Consider the following 16980-nt stretch of genomic DNA (forward strand, 5'->3'; position numbering starts at 1 on the left):
TTTCTAACACATTCATAATTCAAGCAAACAAAAATATACAAATAAAAACTCTTGATTCAATTGTTTTTTTATCTTGATCAAAATTACTGCATTTGAAGCTTTATTACATCTCAAAATCTGCGTGAAATACTTTTACTTTTTACTCTTTTAGTACTTTTTTAAACAGTTGCTTTGATACTTTTACTTGAGTCAATTTTTCCCTGTGACACTTTTGCTTTTACTTGTGTATTTTTTTATTTATTTTTTTTATTTGCTCCGGTTTCTGTACTTTTACTTAAGTAACAAACTGAGTACTTCCTCCACCACTGCGCGTTATATCACCTTTAAAGATATAAATATAAGGTAAGGCTTTTGTGGATGAGTGGGATAATCACAGACGGTTCAATAAAAGCCAAAGGTCTGAATGAAACTCAACTGAAGGAGGAGCCGCTGCAGTCGTGACAGGCTCAACGCTTTCACTAAAATATTACTTAACACTTTAGTACAATTCCCATTTCGCTCTGTATTTTTAGACCTTAGACCACATGTGTCAAACTCAAGGCCCGTGGGCAAAATGTGGGCCGCCACGTCATTTTATGTGGCCGCGGCAAAGTAAATTAAAAGGTATGACTGTCTTAAAATATCAGTTTATCAGGAGAGACACAGTTACACAGACATTTTTTCATATCTATGCAAACTCATATGCAATGTTTGTAACTTTAATAAGCAATAAATATATAAACGGTTAGTTAGCAGGATGAAAAAGTAGTTGCATTTACATTACACTCCATTTTGTGTAATATAGGACCTTAAACTAGATACTAGACATATATTTTTGTGTGTTCCAGGTGCTTGTACCGTGCGCGACGCCTCTGGGAACATCACAGATTTCATAACTGGAAACAGCACAGAGGGATGTGTGGGTCTGGGCTGTAAATACGGGTGGAACTTCACCGAATGTATCCAGTCCCAGTCCTGCGAATACGGACTGGCTAACAGCGTAAAGGTACAGAAAACACGTGAATTTAAATGTAGGCCTGTCCTGTCCTGTTGCCGTGGGCGCCGCCATCGTCATTTGGGTTGTATTATTTTGCACAGAGCTGCCGATCTTGACGGCAAATAAGTTTTCTAGGGACTACAGAGGCGTTTTAAAGCTTCCAGGAGAATTGGTGCAGTGTCGACTTGTTGTTGGACGTAAAGTTTGAACCTTTGACACGAACCAACCGACTTTATATCATATTTTAGCAACGAAACTTTTCCCTAATCCTCCATTGGAAGCTCTACTACAAAGAAAGTGCGGTTTAGTTGCGGTTAATATTAATAAGGTCAATATTGTTGTAGAAAAACTATTTACTTATATAGTGCTTTTCCACCTTTTGGGACACTCAAAGCAAAGGAACCACTCACACATTCACACACACATTCACACACCGGTGCACACAGACACTGAGGGTGAAGTGTCTTGCCCAAAGGCACAATGACAGTATTCATTTTAGCTGTAATTGCACCGCCAACCTGTGGGTCAATCGATCTGAACACTCAACCTATAATGTTTACGTTGAGAGCGGGATTTGAACCGGCAACCTTCGGATCGGAAGACGAACAGTGTGTCGTTTCCTCGTCGCAAACAGACCCGGAGTTGTGTTGTTTGTTTTTTTTTGTTTTATTCACACATGTTTAACGCACAAACCTGCAGATTTAGACTGAGCTCTTCTCTCAAACTGAAAACACTCTGTTCCACCTTGTGATGTCATCGTGTGGCGATACAGGAAGTGCTCCACTGTGTTTTTAATCATTTAGAATCATTTGGAAAATAAAATCCGTCAACCGGCAGAGTCAAAGAAGCAATTTTTGTTAAGAAAGACGGGAATGGAGGCATCAGACATCATCTTTCCCCCATCAATAACTCCATCCTCGGCAGACCCAAAGCAAACAAAGGAAACAAAGAGAACAATAGAGCTAGCCAGGATGCTAATACATGAGAAATCACACTTAGGATCGCACGACAGAGGACAAGGTAGTAGCTGTTAACTTGAAAACGACCACAGAGATTAAAAAGGAGATGACTAACTAATCTCCCATCGCCCCCGCAACTCGATGAGGTCACACGATATGTTTGAAATTACAACACGACGTGCGTTTTCTTACAGGTACTGGGGCAGCTTTCCGGATACTATTACCTCATCACGGCCGGAGTCTTCGCGGCCAGTTTATCGTCCGCTCTGGGCTTCCTCGTCTCTGCTCCCAAAGTATTCCAGGTAGTAACACATATTCATAACTAGTTCACACAGATTTCATTCTAGACGTGTGAAGTAACGGACTCGTGTGTTGTTTTATCAGTGTCTTTGCAAGGACAACCTCTACCCCTACATCGGCTTCTTCGCTAAAGGATACGGCAAAAACAACGAGCCCCTTCGAGCCTATTTACTTTGTTTCATCATCTCCATTGCGTTCATTTTAATCGGTGAGTACATAATCTTCTGGGGACGTATTATGAAACTCCTGCCGGGTTTATATGTTTGAGGAATCCTGTATAGTCCTGTATTTGAAGCACCTACCCTGTATCCCCGCCCACTGCTCTGCTTTTGCTAGTATTTTGTCACGATACTAAGATTTTAAACTCGATTTCGATACCGAGGAATAGACTCAATACCCAAATGATCGTTTTAAAAGATCTTAAAGGCCTAAATCATGCGCTCTGATAAAACTCAAGATGAAACCGATCAGGAAAGTTTCATTTCTGTCCATGAATGTGACTTTTTTAGTATCGATACCTGTTCAAATGTGTATCTAGTCTCGATACTCGTTTTAGTATCGATTAGTATCTGATTTTCAACGCAAAAAACTCTCACTTGTAGGATTCACGTGATGTCGCCACACAGTATTTCAGCAGTAATCAGAATCAGAATAAGGTTTTGAATATTGATACTTTGCCGTGACATCGTGCAGGAGGGTTCTACGTATGTTGCAGTGGTAGAATCTTCAGCAGTTACCGTGGTGATACAATGTACACATTAGCAAACGCTGCGGAGGAAGTTTTAAGATCTCTCTTTGCAGTGGTTTTCACACGTTTTCTGGTCAGATTGTGTTAAATAAAGCTCAGATTAAAACCTGAGTAACAGAACTTCAGACAGAGCAGTGCCTCTAGTTAGCAGCGCCCCCTACCTCACGACCACAGAATGTTGATGACATCAGCTGCAAAGTATCAACAGTGAAATGTCATATATTTAATTAAATCTTTGATCCTCTCTCTTGTTCTGTAGCTGAGCTCAACACGATCGCCGCTCTCATCTCAAACTTCTTCCTCTGCTCCTACGGCCTCATCAACTTCAGCTGTTTCCACGCGTCCATCACAAACTCCCCAGGTCAGCCACCATCTTTAACAGGGCTACGGTTTTTATTATGTTATTTACTGAACAAACTCCCCAGGTCAGCCACCATCTTTAACAGGGCTACGGTTTTTATTATGTTTATTTATAAAACTGAACAAACTCCCCAGGTCAGCCGCCATCTTTGACAGGGCTACAGTTTTTATTATGTTTATTTATAAAACTGTACAAACTCCCCAGGTCAGCCGCCATCTTTGACAGGGCTAGGGTTTTTATTATGTTTATTTATAAAGATGTAAAACTCTATAAATTCTCCAGGTCAGCCAGCATCTTTAAGGCGGTTAGGTTTTTTTTTTAATGTTTATTTAGAGATTTAAGTTTATTATTATTATTATTATTATTATTATTATTATTATTATTATTATTATTATTATTATTATTATTATTATTATGTTTATTATTCTGTTTATTATCATTATTGTTATTATTATTATTATTATTATTATTATTATTCTGTTTATTATTATTATTATTATTATTATTATCATCATCATCATCATCATTATTATTATTATTATTATTATTATTATTATTATTATTATTATTATTATTATTATTATTATTATTATTATTATTATGTTCATTTATAAAGGTGGATACAGTGGCCAAAAACTATGCTCAAGACTAACATTACTTCAAAAATAATATTGCTCAAATAGAAGTTCAAGAAGTTACAGTAAGAAAAAACAAAACAAAACTAAAAGTATTATAGTATAAATATCTGATCTATAATTTAAAATTAAAGTAATTTGAAGGACTAAACATGAAATAATACAAAAAAATCCTGTATTTTAAACTAAATCATATCTGAAGGAGCTGCAAGAAACACTAAAGTCCAGATCATTTCATATTGTCGACATAAAGTCTTTGTCACTTATAGACTAGAGTAACCCACACGTTTACTCAAGTAAGAGTACTGTTACTTCAATAAAAACATTACTCAAGTAGGAGTAAAAGTATAAGATTAATACTGTTAAAAAATAAGATTAAAAATGACTAAAACATAACACTTGTGTAACATGTTGATAATAATCCTTTGCTGTGTGCTGCCCCCTGCAGGTTGGCGGCCGGCGTTTCACTACTACAGTAAATGGGCGGCGTTGTTCGGAGCCGTGATCTCCGTCGTGCTCATGTTCTTGTTCACCTGGTGGGCGGCGCTCGTCACATTCGGGATCATTTTCTTCCTCTTCGGATACGTCAACTACACCAAGCCCAGTGAGTCCTGCTTTTGTTTTATTTTACACATTTATTTAAAACTGTTCCATTTAAACGCAGCGCTGGTGTCTATTTGCACGGTTTTGTTGCGACTTTTTTGTGTCCATGGAGATGTTATTTCTTTGCCAGGGATGTTCCGCAGTATGACATTAAACTAATATAATACCAGAGAAACATGAGAGGTTGTCAGACTATGTTACAGGTCAGATCTATGGACAGCGGTATCTCGTAGCAATAAAAAAAAAAACTAAAAAAAACTAACTAAAAACTTGCAACTGAGTAAGTGCGCAATAGATATTTTTAAAGTCATAGTCTGGAACATTCCCGTCAAAGCTATAACATCTCCATGGAAACAACAAGGAGGCGAACTCTTCACAAGAAAAGTTACATAATGGAAAACGGTCACAATGGAATGGTCCTCAGTTCATCCTTTTTCAATTAATGATTTTATTCTGATTCAAAGCGACATTTTATAATTTTGAGATAAATATTTAATTGGAAAAGATGGTACATTTGTAATTTTGATGGTTGGATTTGTCTTTTCCCCATAGACTGTATATATAAACGGACGTAGCTAACCTGCAAAACAGGAAGTGATCGTGGGTGCACTTCCTGCTCCATCGACTCTGGCTCCAATTCACTTTCTATTGAAAAACCGTGTCCCTTCTCTCTCTTTAAATGTCCGTATTAACCCGACTTTACATGATCCTGGAGTTTTTATTTCACTATTGTGTCTGTAAATCAAGACATGAACATTAATAACAGACAAATCAGGCACCTTCTTTCCCCTTAGCAACAGGTTTGATTGACAGCGTTGCTAAGCGAAGAGGTGTTACCTTCAACAGCCTCGCTCCAGATTGGCTCTTTGGTTGCTATGATACTCACAGCCCCTATAACTACCAGCCTCGATGAGCTTCATTTGACTGAACGCTTCTTTATACAGTTTTTGCTTTTCTCTATTGTAACCATAGAAACAATCATGGAGTACTTTTTAAATTATATGTGTTATCTGCAGAGGTGAACTGGGGCTCGTCCGTTCAGGCTGGTACATACAACATGGCTCTCTCGTACTCCGTCGCCTTGTCTGGAGTTGAAGACCACGTCAAGAACTTTAGGTAAGAAACCAGACTTTGACGACTGCAGTATTCATAGTTATGTTGTGTATGACGTGTATTTCCTCCTCAGGCCGCAGTGCATGGTGTTAACTGGACCTCCAAACCAGAGGCCTGCTCTTGTGGACTTTGTCGGTGCTTTTACAAAACACGTGAGCCTCATGGTCTGTGGAGATATTCTCACGGTAAGTCACTGCTGGAATGATCTGATATTAAAGCGGACCTATTCTGAAAAACTCTCGTGAGGTTTAAGTCGTGTTTTAACGCTGTTACTGCCTCAAAAACAGACCTGGAGTTGTGTTTTGTTTCATTCACACGTGTTTGAGTAACTTTATTATTAGTCTGTTACATCTTCAAAGCTCAAAATGCGACGTTCCACCTTGTGATGTCACGAAGTGTTGGTTTTCGAGTTTGCATCTACCTTTTACGTTTTGGTTTATTTCCAAGGCTGAAATGATCCAAATGATTCTAGTTCCAGTTTCAGAGAAGAACTCAGCCTAAATATGCAGGTGTGAGGATCTTAAACAGAAAACGCTCTGTTCCACCTTGTGATGTCATCATGTGGTAGTACAGGAAGTGCTCCACTGTGTTTTTAAACTCCGCACACCTTCATTTTTAGAATCATTTGGATCATTTCAGCCCCGGAATTACCAATCTCAACTGAACTAAAGGTAAAATGTAGCTGTTAACATGAAAATTACCACTTGATGACATCACAAGGTGGAACGTCGCATTTTGAGCTTTGGAGATGTAACAGACGAATAATAAAGTGTGACTCAAACATGTGTGAATGAAACAAAACACAACTCCAGGTCTGTTTTTGATAAGGAAATGACATTATAACCTTAAAAGGTCTAAAGAGTCAGTTTGGTGTAATACAGAACTTTTAAAGATACTTATTACCGTGTGTTGCTTTAATTTTGTCATTTAGGAGCAGGACAGAAAGACTCGCGGCCCCAAAACCACAGACTGGCTGGTTAAGTGGCTGAACCAGAGGAAAGTGCGCTCGTTTTACACACCTTTCAGCAGTGACAGCCTCAGAGAGGGGGCGAGGTTCTTACTGCAGGTAAAGCACAATTTTAGAGACTCAAATTGAATTAAAGCTGCACTGAGCAACCTTTTGGCGTGGGGTCTGCCACCTGTTTTTTTTTGTCTGGGAGATGTTGTTGTTGTTTTTGCCTGGAATGTTCCACTGTTTGCAATTGAACTCATCTAACTTGCATTAGTTCACATATAAGTCCTTTTAGCGCTCAAAAGTCTGACCTGTATTTTTAACTCTGTGCACATTAGCACCCTCACCGTTAGTATCACTAGGCCTACTTCCTGTCCAACTTTAGGTCTATTTCTTGTCCAACTTTAGGTCTACTACCTGTCCAATTTTAGGCCTACTTCCTGTCCAACTTTAGGTCTATTTCTTGTCCAACTTTAGGTCTACTACCTGTCCAATTTTAGGCCTACTTCCTGTCCAATTTTAGGTCTACTACCTGTCCAATTTTAGGCCTACTTCCTGTCCAATTTTAGGCCTACTTCCTATCCAATTTTAGGTCTACTACCTGTCCAATTTTAGGTCTACTTCCTGTCTAATTTTAGGCCTACTTCCTATCCAATTTTAGGTCTACTTCCTGTCTAATTTTAGGCCTACTTCCTGTCCAATTTTAGGTCTACTTCCTGTCCAATTTTAGGTCTAATTCCTGCCCAATTTTACGCCTACTTCCTGTTCAACTTTAGGCCTACTTCCTGTTCAATTTTAGGCCTACTTCCTGTTCAACTTTAGGCCTACTTCCTGTTCAACTTTAGGCCTACTTCCTGTTCAATTGTAGGCCTACTTCCTGTCCGATTTTATCTCTATGAGGAAGAGAGATGATTTGTGTCTCAATGCTAACGCTAATGCTAATTTTGAAGCGTAATGAATATTAAAACACTGAATTTCAAGAGGTTTTCTGATTTTAATAAAAATGACTGTTAGCTTTAAGACGCAGTGAGCTAGCTAGCATGCTACAGTGTACAGAGCCAATTCCGCCGACAGTCTCCATGGATACAGATCAGTAATAATGCCATACTGTGGAGGATTCCAGGCAAAACGGCAATATTTTCATGAAACAAGCATGCTACGTTAGCAAAAAAGTTACATAATGCACCTTTAAATAAGCTTATACTATGTTTGTTTGTTTGTTTGTTTTTTAAAGGCGTCTGGACTTGGAAAGCTAAAGCCAAACACGCTAGTCCTGGGATTCAAGTCAAACTGGAGGGAAAGTACTCCAGAAACCATCGAAGATTACACCAACATGATTTAGTAAGTACAAAAGAGAGAAATGATTTACTTATGTCGCTCCAAAATATTCAATCAAAACTTTTATTTTTGTTTTTAGTGATACTTTTGACTCCAACTTCTGCCTGTGCATCTTGAGGATGATGGACGGGCAGGACGTCTTGGACCAGTTTGACTCTGAAGGTTAAAAAAAAAGTTAATATTTTTAAACAGGCCGCTGATGATTGTAATGTGATAGTGCTCTGAAGGGGGAGTGACTTAGCGTGGAGAGCAAAGGGAGGCGGGGCTGAGTATGTCAAAAACAAACCTGAGACTTACAGTTGAGTTGTTTATGGTAAATACAGCATTTTCAAAACAATAAAAGGAACATGGTGATCTAAATATTTTAGGTGTTACAGTTAATACCCCGTAAAAGTAAATACCTCCTCTTTAATACCCCATAGAAGCAAATACCTCCTCTTTAATACCCCGTAAAAGTAAATACCTCCTCTTTAATACCCCATAGAAGTAAATACCTCCTCTTTAATACCCCATAGAAGCAAATACCTCCTCTTTAATACCCTGTAAAAGTAAATACCTCCTCTTTAATACCCCATAGAAGTAAATACCTCCTCTTTAATACCCCGTAAAAGTAAATACCTCCTCTTTAATACCCCATAGAAGTAAATACCTCCTCTTTAATACCCCGTAAAAGTAAAATACCTCCTCTTTAATACCCCATAGAAGTAAATACCTCCTCTTTAATACCCCATAGAAGTAAAATACCTCCTCTTTAATACCCCATAGAAGTAAATACCTCCTCTTTAATACCCCATAGAAGTAAATACCTCCTCTTTAATACCCCATAGAAGTAAATACCTCCTCTTTAATACCCCATAGAAGTAAAATACCTCCTCTTTAATACCCCATAGAAGTAAATACCTCCTCTTTAATACCCCATAGAAGTAAATACCTCCTCTTTAATACCCCATAGAAGTAAATACCTCCTCTTTAATACCCCGTAAAAGTAAAATACCTCCTCTTTAATACCCCATAGGAGTAAATACCTCCTCTTTAATACCCCATAGAAGTAAATACCTCCTCTTTAATACCCCATAGAAGCAAGTACCTCCTCTTTAATACCCCATAGAAGCAAGTACCTCCTCTTTAATACCCCATAGAAGTAAATACCTCCTCTTTAATACCCCATAGAAGTAAATACCTCCTCTTTAATACCCCGTAAAAGTAAAATACCTCCTCTTTAATACCCCATAGAAGTAAATACCTCCTCTTTAATACCCCGTAAAAGTAAAATACCTCATCTTTAATACCCCATAGGAGTAAATACCTCCTCTTTAATACCCCATAGAAGTAAATACCTCCTCTTTAATACCCCATAGAAGCAAGTACCTCCTCTTTAATACCCCATAGAAGCAAGTACCTCCTCTTTAATACCCCATAGAAGTAAATACCTCCTCTTTAATACCCCATAGAAGTAAATACCTCCTCTTTAATACCCCGTAAAAGTAAATACCTCCTCTTTAATACCTCATAGAAGTTAAATTAAATAAAAATTAACAAATTAATAAAAATATAATAATAATAATAATAATAATAATAATAATAATAATAAACCAAAACCAACTGTGGTTTGTGACAATTTATGGATCAAATTATTAAACAGACAGAAATAAAATGTCATAATTATTTAATTATTCTGAATACACGAGCCCAAACCCACATTCACATTTATGTATCAAAATGTGCTGTGATTCTGTAGATTTACATTTTATTTTATTATTTACAGTGAACTCGGGCTTTGAACCTGATGAACCCACTGAAAACGAGGACCAGCAATCTCCAGAGAGAGACTCAGGTAAAAAAACAAACAAAAAACATTCAGAATATTTTATGTAAGATTCATTTTAATTTTTACATTTCCTTGAGATCCACATAATAATTTAAATCAAAATAGAGCAGCTTAGATTTGTCGCCTACGTAAAAGTTTAGTACAATGACAACAAAATCAGCACCGGAGTTTTTTCTGTGTATTTGAGTAAAACGTGTCTTGTCTCCGTGCAGATATATTCCAAAAGCTGCTCTTGAGGTCAAAATAAGTCTGCTGTTTTCTGCCTGCATCTAATTAGAAAGCATTTTGGTGTCCAGTAATTAGAAAGTGCACTGTTAGCATGCTAGTTGTTGCATGATGACACAAGGTAAGTGAGGGATAACTTTGGGCCACGGCAAACTGTTTAAAATTAGCTTGTTTTTGTTGTTTTTGTTGTTTTTTTTTTCTTTTTAAGGCAGTAAAAATGAGGTACAGTGCCTTTAAGATAACTGGTGTCACTATTTCCCTTAAAGCGGACGACATGTCTGATAAAGGCAGCAGCGATCAGGTCAAAACCGTGTTCCAGAACGATCAGGGGAAGAAGACCATTGACGTTTACTGGATCGCAGACGATGGAGGTCAGTGCGTCTCAGATTATGGTTCTATGCAACATTTTGAGCACTTTTTTCCCCATTCAAAAGATAATGTTTTAGAGAAAAGAAGGAGGACGAGGAGGTTCAAGGCACATAAAAGTCCTTTGTTATGGCTATAGGTACACGCCGAGGGGGTATTATGCAAAATCAATGTTATAACGCTGTTCCTTCATCAAAAACATCATCATCCATGCATGTTTGAGTCATTTAGCGATCTCTCCCGGGCCCTATTTGAACCCTCCTTACGTTTAGCTGTAAGATTCTGTACGAGGCTCCGCCCACAAGTCTACGTCACCCACGCTCCCGCACGACTATCCTCCATAAATATACAAAAACACGATACAAAACTGTACGCAACAACTCGACAAACCTGATGTGATGTGCAGTAGTTTCATTAGCGGGTGATTGTGTTGTGTTAGCGCTCTGAAGGGAGAGTGACTTAGCACGGAGAGCAAAGAGAGGAGAGAGTCTGAGCATCAAAAACTTGTTACAAAACATGTTCAAAACAGTAAAAGGAAACAATATCTTAAGGTGCACTTTATGGAGTTGCAGTTTTGTTAAGAAAAAAATGTCACAAATGTCGTATTAAGTCATGATGTAGATTTAAAGTTGGACTACGTAACTTTCCTAATCTCATCTTTGCTTTGCTTTCCATAGAATGTTCCACTGTTTGGCAATAAACTCTCTGTAGTACTTACTCAAATACAGGCATTTATCCTTCAAAAATACCTTGAAAACACTGCATTGCTACAGTGAGTGGGCTCGCCTGTCCACAGATCTGACCTGTAACTCGGCCCGGTGCGTCCGCCGCTTGTCTCCGTGGAGATAGATACACGTTTTATATCATACTGTTGAAGATTCCAGGCAAATCTATTACATCTGCATGGAGAAAACGAGATGGCAGCGCTACTGTACCGTCAGAAAAGTTCCACAGTTCAGCTTTAACGATCGTAAACTTAAAAATTAAATGGTCGTAGGTCTGACTCTGCTGGTGCCGTACCTGCTGACGAGGAGGAAGAGATGGCGCCGCAGCAAAGTCCGAGTTTTCATCCTGGGAGACGAGCAAAACATGGAGGACGGACGTAACGAGTAGGTGTCGATTTAAAGGGCCAATGTCACACTGTTTTATGATTTATGTTCTGATGTTTCCTCGTCAAAAACAGACCTGGAGCTGTGTTTTGTTTCATTCACACACGTTTAACACACAAATCCTGCATATTTAGGCTGAGTTGCTCTCTGTTCCACCTTGTGATGTCACGCGGTAATACAGGAAGTGCTCCACTGTGTTTTTAAACTCCATAAACCTTCACTAAAACGACTTAAAAAACACTGGAATTGTCAAACTTTGAACTTTCGTTTTAGCCTCATTTAAACTGCTTCACACCAGCAGATATTAAAGACCTTTTATTTACAATGTCAACGGAACAAAAGCTAAAACAAAAACGCAACAACTTAACATTATTCCAGAGTATCGAAGACGGAATGAGTTCAATAGTTGTGGATCTTAAAACTGCCACTTCATGACATCACAAGGTGGAACAGAGCGTTTTCAGTTTGGGAGAAGAAGACAAACGTGTGAATGAAACAAAACACAACTCCAGGTCTGTTTTTGAGGAGATAACACAATTATAACACAACTTAAAGCTCACATAAGTCAGTTTTGTGTAATATAGAACCTTCAACCAGTGTTACTTTGCAATATAGACAAAAGGGATTTTCATTTTTTACTACGGAGAATTCACTAGTCTGACCTCCACTGGATACAAAATACATTTAAGATCATTATTATTATTTTTTCTATTGTCAAGAGAAAATAGTTAATCGATAATTGTGATAACTCCCAATATAATAGTGACAATTTCAATTAAAAATGTCAATCAAATCTACATTAATGGTCCTATATTACACAAAATTAACTCTTTTCAGGTTTAAGTCATGTTATAATGTTGTGTTTTGTTTCATTCACACTGCTCTGTTCCACTTCGTGATGTCATCAGGTGGTATTTCCCAAGTTAACAGCTACATTTGACCTTTTGTTTAGCAGAGATTGGCAATAATTCCAGGTTTGAAATGATCCAAATGATTCTAGCGAAGGTGTAGCAGTAGAACCTGTTGCTAACGCTAGCAGGAGCGACCTCAGGGGGAAGAAAGCGTCTGATTTGTCTGTTATTAATGTTTATATCTTGATTTAGAGACAAAATAGTGAAATAAAAACACCAGGATCATGTAGAGCGGGTTAATACGAACATTTAAAGACCAAAATTATGAGTCTGACAGCAGCAGGTACAGAGGGAGGGGCGACGGATTTTCTATAGAAAGCGAATTGAAGCCAGTTGCTCACTTCCTATTTAGAAGCTATGTCCATTTATACAGACGGTCAATGAGCAAAACTGTTCTAATCTACTCATACGCGACTATATTTGCAGGATGCTCGCTCTGCTGAAGCGTTTCCGTCTGGATTTCAACGACGTTATAGTAATGACGGACAGCGAGAAGCGCCCGCTGACAAAAAAGTACAAATAAACTTCAAAATATACTCGAAACTGTATCGTGCCCGTGTGTTTGACTCTGTTTACTTCTGTGTCTCTTCAATGGTTAATAGTCTGAACAGGTTTGTGGAGAGCGTCGCCCCCTTCAGGCTGTACGATGAACAGCAGGATGGAGTTTCTCTGCAGGGTCTGAGGCAAGACTTCCCCTGGAAAATATCGGACAAGGAGTTTGAGGCGTTCAAACTTAAGGTCAGGCGCTGGTTTTGGTGTTTTATTGGTAGTTTCAGTGTTTTTTTGTTTTTTTTTGTTGTTGTTGTTTTTTTTTTTTTGTTTTTTTTTTGTAATGTTGATTAATGTGCATTGTCCCCTTTTAAATAAACAAATAAATAAATAAATAAATAAATAATGAATGAATGAATAATAAATAAATAAATAATAAATAAATAAATAAATAATAAATAAATAAATAAATAAATAAATAAATAAATAAATAAATAAATAAATAAATAAATAAACAAACTGTAATGTGACTGACCAATCACATTTATGTACGGATATTTTATATATACTACCCGCATTTTTGTTACTTAAGTCAAAGTACAGATACCGGAGCAAAAAAACACTCAAGTAAAAGTAAAAGTATCACATGAAAAAATCTATTTAAGGAAAAGCGTTAAAGTACGTGTTTAAAAATGTACTTTAAGATTAAAAAGTACAAGTATTTCATGCAGATTTTGAGTCTCATTAAGCTTCAAATGTGGTGATTTTGATAAAGATTTAAGCTGAATTTTGTTCAACAGAAACGACTGAATTGATCTTTTTATTCTGGCTGTTTTTATTTGTATATTTCAAATTGTGAACATATTAAAAATAAATTATGAACATATTAAAAATAAATTATGAACGTGTTAAAAATAAACCCTCAACCTTTTAAGTAGGTCTTAAACTATAATTAAAAAAAATACTTTTACTTTTCAGTCCAGTTCAAAAATGTAGAAGAGTAGAAAGTACAGATACTGCTCTCAAATGTAGTGAAGTAAAAGTATGAAGTATCCTCTTTAAAATGTACTTAAGTAAAGAACAGATACCAACATTTTTTACCCTCTGTCAAAGGTACTTAAGTGGAGTTTTTAGGTGTCTGTACTTTACTTAACTACAGTACTTTACTACTACTTTTACTGTGTTATGTTCCACCGCTGAGTTTGGACACACCTTCTCATTCAGTGTTTTTTTTTATTTTTATTTTTCTACATTTTATACACGCACAGAAAACGTCAAATATGTGAAGAAATATGAAATAATATAGCAGAAAAAAAGTGAAATAACTCAACTTTTTATATTTTAGTTTGAAACTTCTCAAAGTATCCAGCCTTTGTTTTGTCGTCAGCTGTAAACTCTTGTCCTTCTTTCAATGAGCCATGACCAAAGTGACGGCGGCCATTTTAAAAAATCTAAAACCACACGTTCTTTTTGAGTTTATTCTTTCTTCACTACACTCCGTACGTGTTCATTCGCAGTTTTGATGCTTTCTATAATGTAAATAACCTCGGAAATAAAGAAACATAAATGGAAAAAGTGTGTTCAATCTTTTAGGACACACTTTTATAGATAGAACAGGATAATAATTACTATATCCGCATATATTTTTGGGCACCAATATTTAATAATGGGAACCTTTTCTTGATACTTTTTGTCATTTTTTAAAGATTTGAGCTGTAGAGGATTGACTAATCACCTCCTACGACTCATTGCAACTACTTAAATACGCAATTTTGACATTTATTTATTGCATCTCAAGGTTTTTAACGACATCGTACATTTAGAACAGTGTTTTTGGATAATCCTCCATCTTATTGCGTATAAAAGCACACACTGATTAACATAGTGGTAATGCAATCCTTATAAAAAAAGTGTGTATTTGTGTTGCCTTCACAGTCTGAAAGAATAGTTCGACTGAATGAAATCATCCGGAAGAATTCTCAGCACGCTGCCCTCGTTCTTGTGTGAGTATTACATAACCCCAAATTATTAACCAAAAATATCTGTAGTTAAGTTTTAGCACAATTTCAACTTGAACTGATGGATTAGCTGCCATGTATTGAGGATAGTAAAATAAGTTAATTTTGGCTGTATAATATAAATTTGTAAATGCATCTCAGATAAACTGGCTCTGAACTGTGGGGTACCCCAGGGGTCAATACTGGGACCCCTGTTGTTTAATCTCTACATGCTGCAGAAAGGGCAGTTAATGCGCAGGAACTATGAAGACAATCCAATCTTTTCCAGCACATTTCAGGATCAAATAACATTCTTCATACTCCTAAATACATATGACTTCTTAGGGGGGGGGGGGGGGGGGGGTTCAAACATGTCCTGGTTTGAGCCCAGTTTATTCCAGATGTACATTTGATTTGGTCCTGTTCAAGTCCTGGTTTAGTCCAAGTTTATTTCAAAATTCAAACTAAGCGTGCACTAGGACCAGGACTAAACCATAACAACAGGGGCGCAATTTAGGATCAAATACAAACAGGTGGGACTCCTTTGTCATAATGTCGGCCATATTGTTGTGTTGTCCAGGAGCCCCCCTGTCCCTCAGATCGACTGCCCCAGCGCTCTCTACATGGCCTGGCTCGAAGCTCTGACCTGCGGCCTGCACTGCCCCGTCGTGCTCATCAGAGGAAACCAGCAGAACGTCCTCACCTTCTACTGCCAGTGATCCAGGCTCAAGTAATCAAGATACAGTGATCCGGACTATAGTGATCCAGATACACTGAACCAGACTATAGCAAACTATAGTAAACCAGGCCCAAGTGATCCAGATACAGTGAACCAGACTCAAGTGAACCAGACTCCAGTGAACCAGACTATAACAGACTATAGTAAACCAGGCTCAAGTGATACGGACTCCAGTGAACCAGACTCAAGTGAACTAGACTCTAGTGATCCAGATACAGTAAACCCAACTATAGACCAGGCTTAAGTGATACAGACTAAAATAAACTAGGCTCCAGTGAACCAGACTCAAGTGAACTAGACTACAGTGAACCATACTACAGTGATCTAGTAAACCAGGCTCAAGTTAATTAGACTATAGTAAACCAGACTACAGTGAACCACAGTCTGTATGTCCAGTAAGTCCACTCCTGGTATCCAGATTCCAGTGAACCACGTAGACTTAAGTTAGCCAGAATACAGTGATCAGGGCTCAAGTAAACCAGACTCAAGTGATCCAGATACAGTGAACTCGAATCCGGTGAACCAGAATCCAATAATCCTGACTCCAGTGAACCACATTACAGTGATACAGACTCAAAAGAACCAGACTGCAGTGATCCAGGCTCAAGTGACTCTGAATCACCTGACTTAAGCCTGAATCTAGAGTGAAGCTCCACTACATCATATCCTGAGTAACAACTGTATTATTTTTTTTTAATCTGGAAACAAAATCATTAATGTACAATAGCTGCATGCTAAATTTGTTAGGTTTAGGGTTTGTTTTGAGGGTTGATTATCGAACATTAAACCTCCATTTCAACTACAGCTTGATCCAATGAGACTTTGATGAACCGAACTCGAGTGAACTCCACTTTTGTAATGTAACCATATGTATCACAATAGCATTAAGATTAACATTAAAAAAAAATATATATATATATATATATAAAGAGATTAAAACTGCACTATGAACTGCTGATTATGGCAACTTTATGTATTTTATTTATACAGTGTTTGGTTTTGTTTTGTATTGAGTAATGTTTGTTTTTGCACTTTATTAGGTTGTTCAATATCCCTGTGATAGATACAAAAATAGGAAATTGTGCTCTGTATGGAATTAACAAAGTGAAAAGGATTTATTGTTGAAAATGTTTTGTGCATAAGACTGTTGAACTTGTTGATAATAACTGTCATGATATGTACTGTATATACTGTATACGATAAAACTGAATTCTTAAAAAACACATGTAGTCCAAGTGTCATGTACAACAGCAGAGCACGGCTAATAATAATACATTTGATTTATTTGATTGATAAGTTCTTGGGCAAAACACTTGACATACTTTTTAAAT

At 37.3% G+C, this 16980-nt stretch overlaps 1 protein-coding gene across 1 annotated transcript in view; it reads left to right on the forward strand.

Annotated features, from left to right (window-relative positions):
- The window catches only part of slc12a10.1 (solute carrier family 12 member 10, tandem duplicate 1), a 37244-nt gene extending 20380 nt beyond the window's left edge, over nt 1–16864 (forward strand). Inside the window, exons 12-28 of the mRNA XM_033983645.2 lie at nt 828–985; nt 2130–2237; nt 2320–2443; nt 3243–3344; nt 4428–4583; nt 5599–5698; nt 5769–5880; nt 6627–6761; nt 7882–7988; nt 8065–8147; nt 9751–9819; nt 10305–10409; nt 11402–11513; nt 12851–12937; nt 13027–13162; nt 14849–14916; nt 15491–16864. Coding sequence (XP_033839536.1) covers nt 828–985; nt 2130–2237; nt 2320–2443; nt 3243–3344; nt 4428–4583; nt 5599–5698; nt 5769–5880; nt 6627–6761; nt 7882–7988; nt 8065–8147; nt 9751–9819; nt 10305–10409; nt 11402–11513; nt 12851–12937; nt 13027–13162; nt 14849–14916; nt 15491–15629 — 1901 coding nt within the window. The 3' untranslated portion in view covers nt 15630–16864. The remainder of the gene's footprint in view (nt 1–827; nt 986–2129; nt 2238–2319; nt 2444–3242; nt 3345–4427; nt 4584–5598; nt 5699–5768; nt 5881–6626; nt 6762–7881; nt 7989–8064; nt 8148–9750; nt 9820–10304; nt 10410–11401; nt 11514–12850; nt 12938–13026; nt 13163–14848; nt 14917–15490) is intronic.
- Nucleotides 16865–16980: the final 116 nt, after the last annotated feature.

This window comes from Periophthalmus magnuspinnatus, chromosome 18, assembly GCF_009829125.3.
Source record: "Periophthalmus magnuspinnatus isolate fPerMag1 chromosome 18, fPerMag1.2.pri, whole genome shotgun sequence".
Classification (NCBI taxonomy): domain Eukaryota; kingdom Metazoa; phylum Chordata; class Actinopteri; order Gobiiformes; family Gobiidae; genus Periophthalmus; species Periophthalmus magnuspinnatus.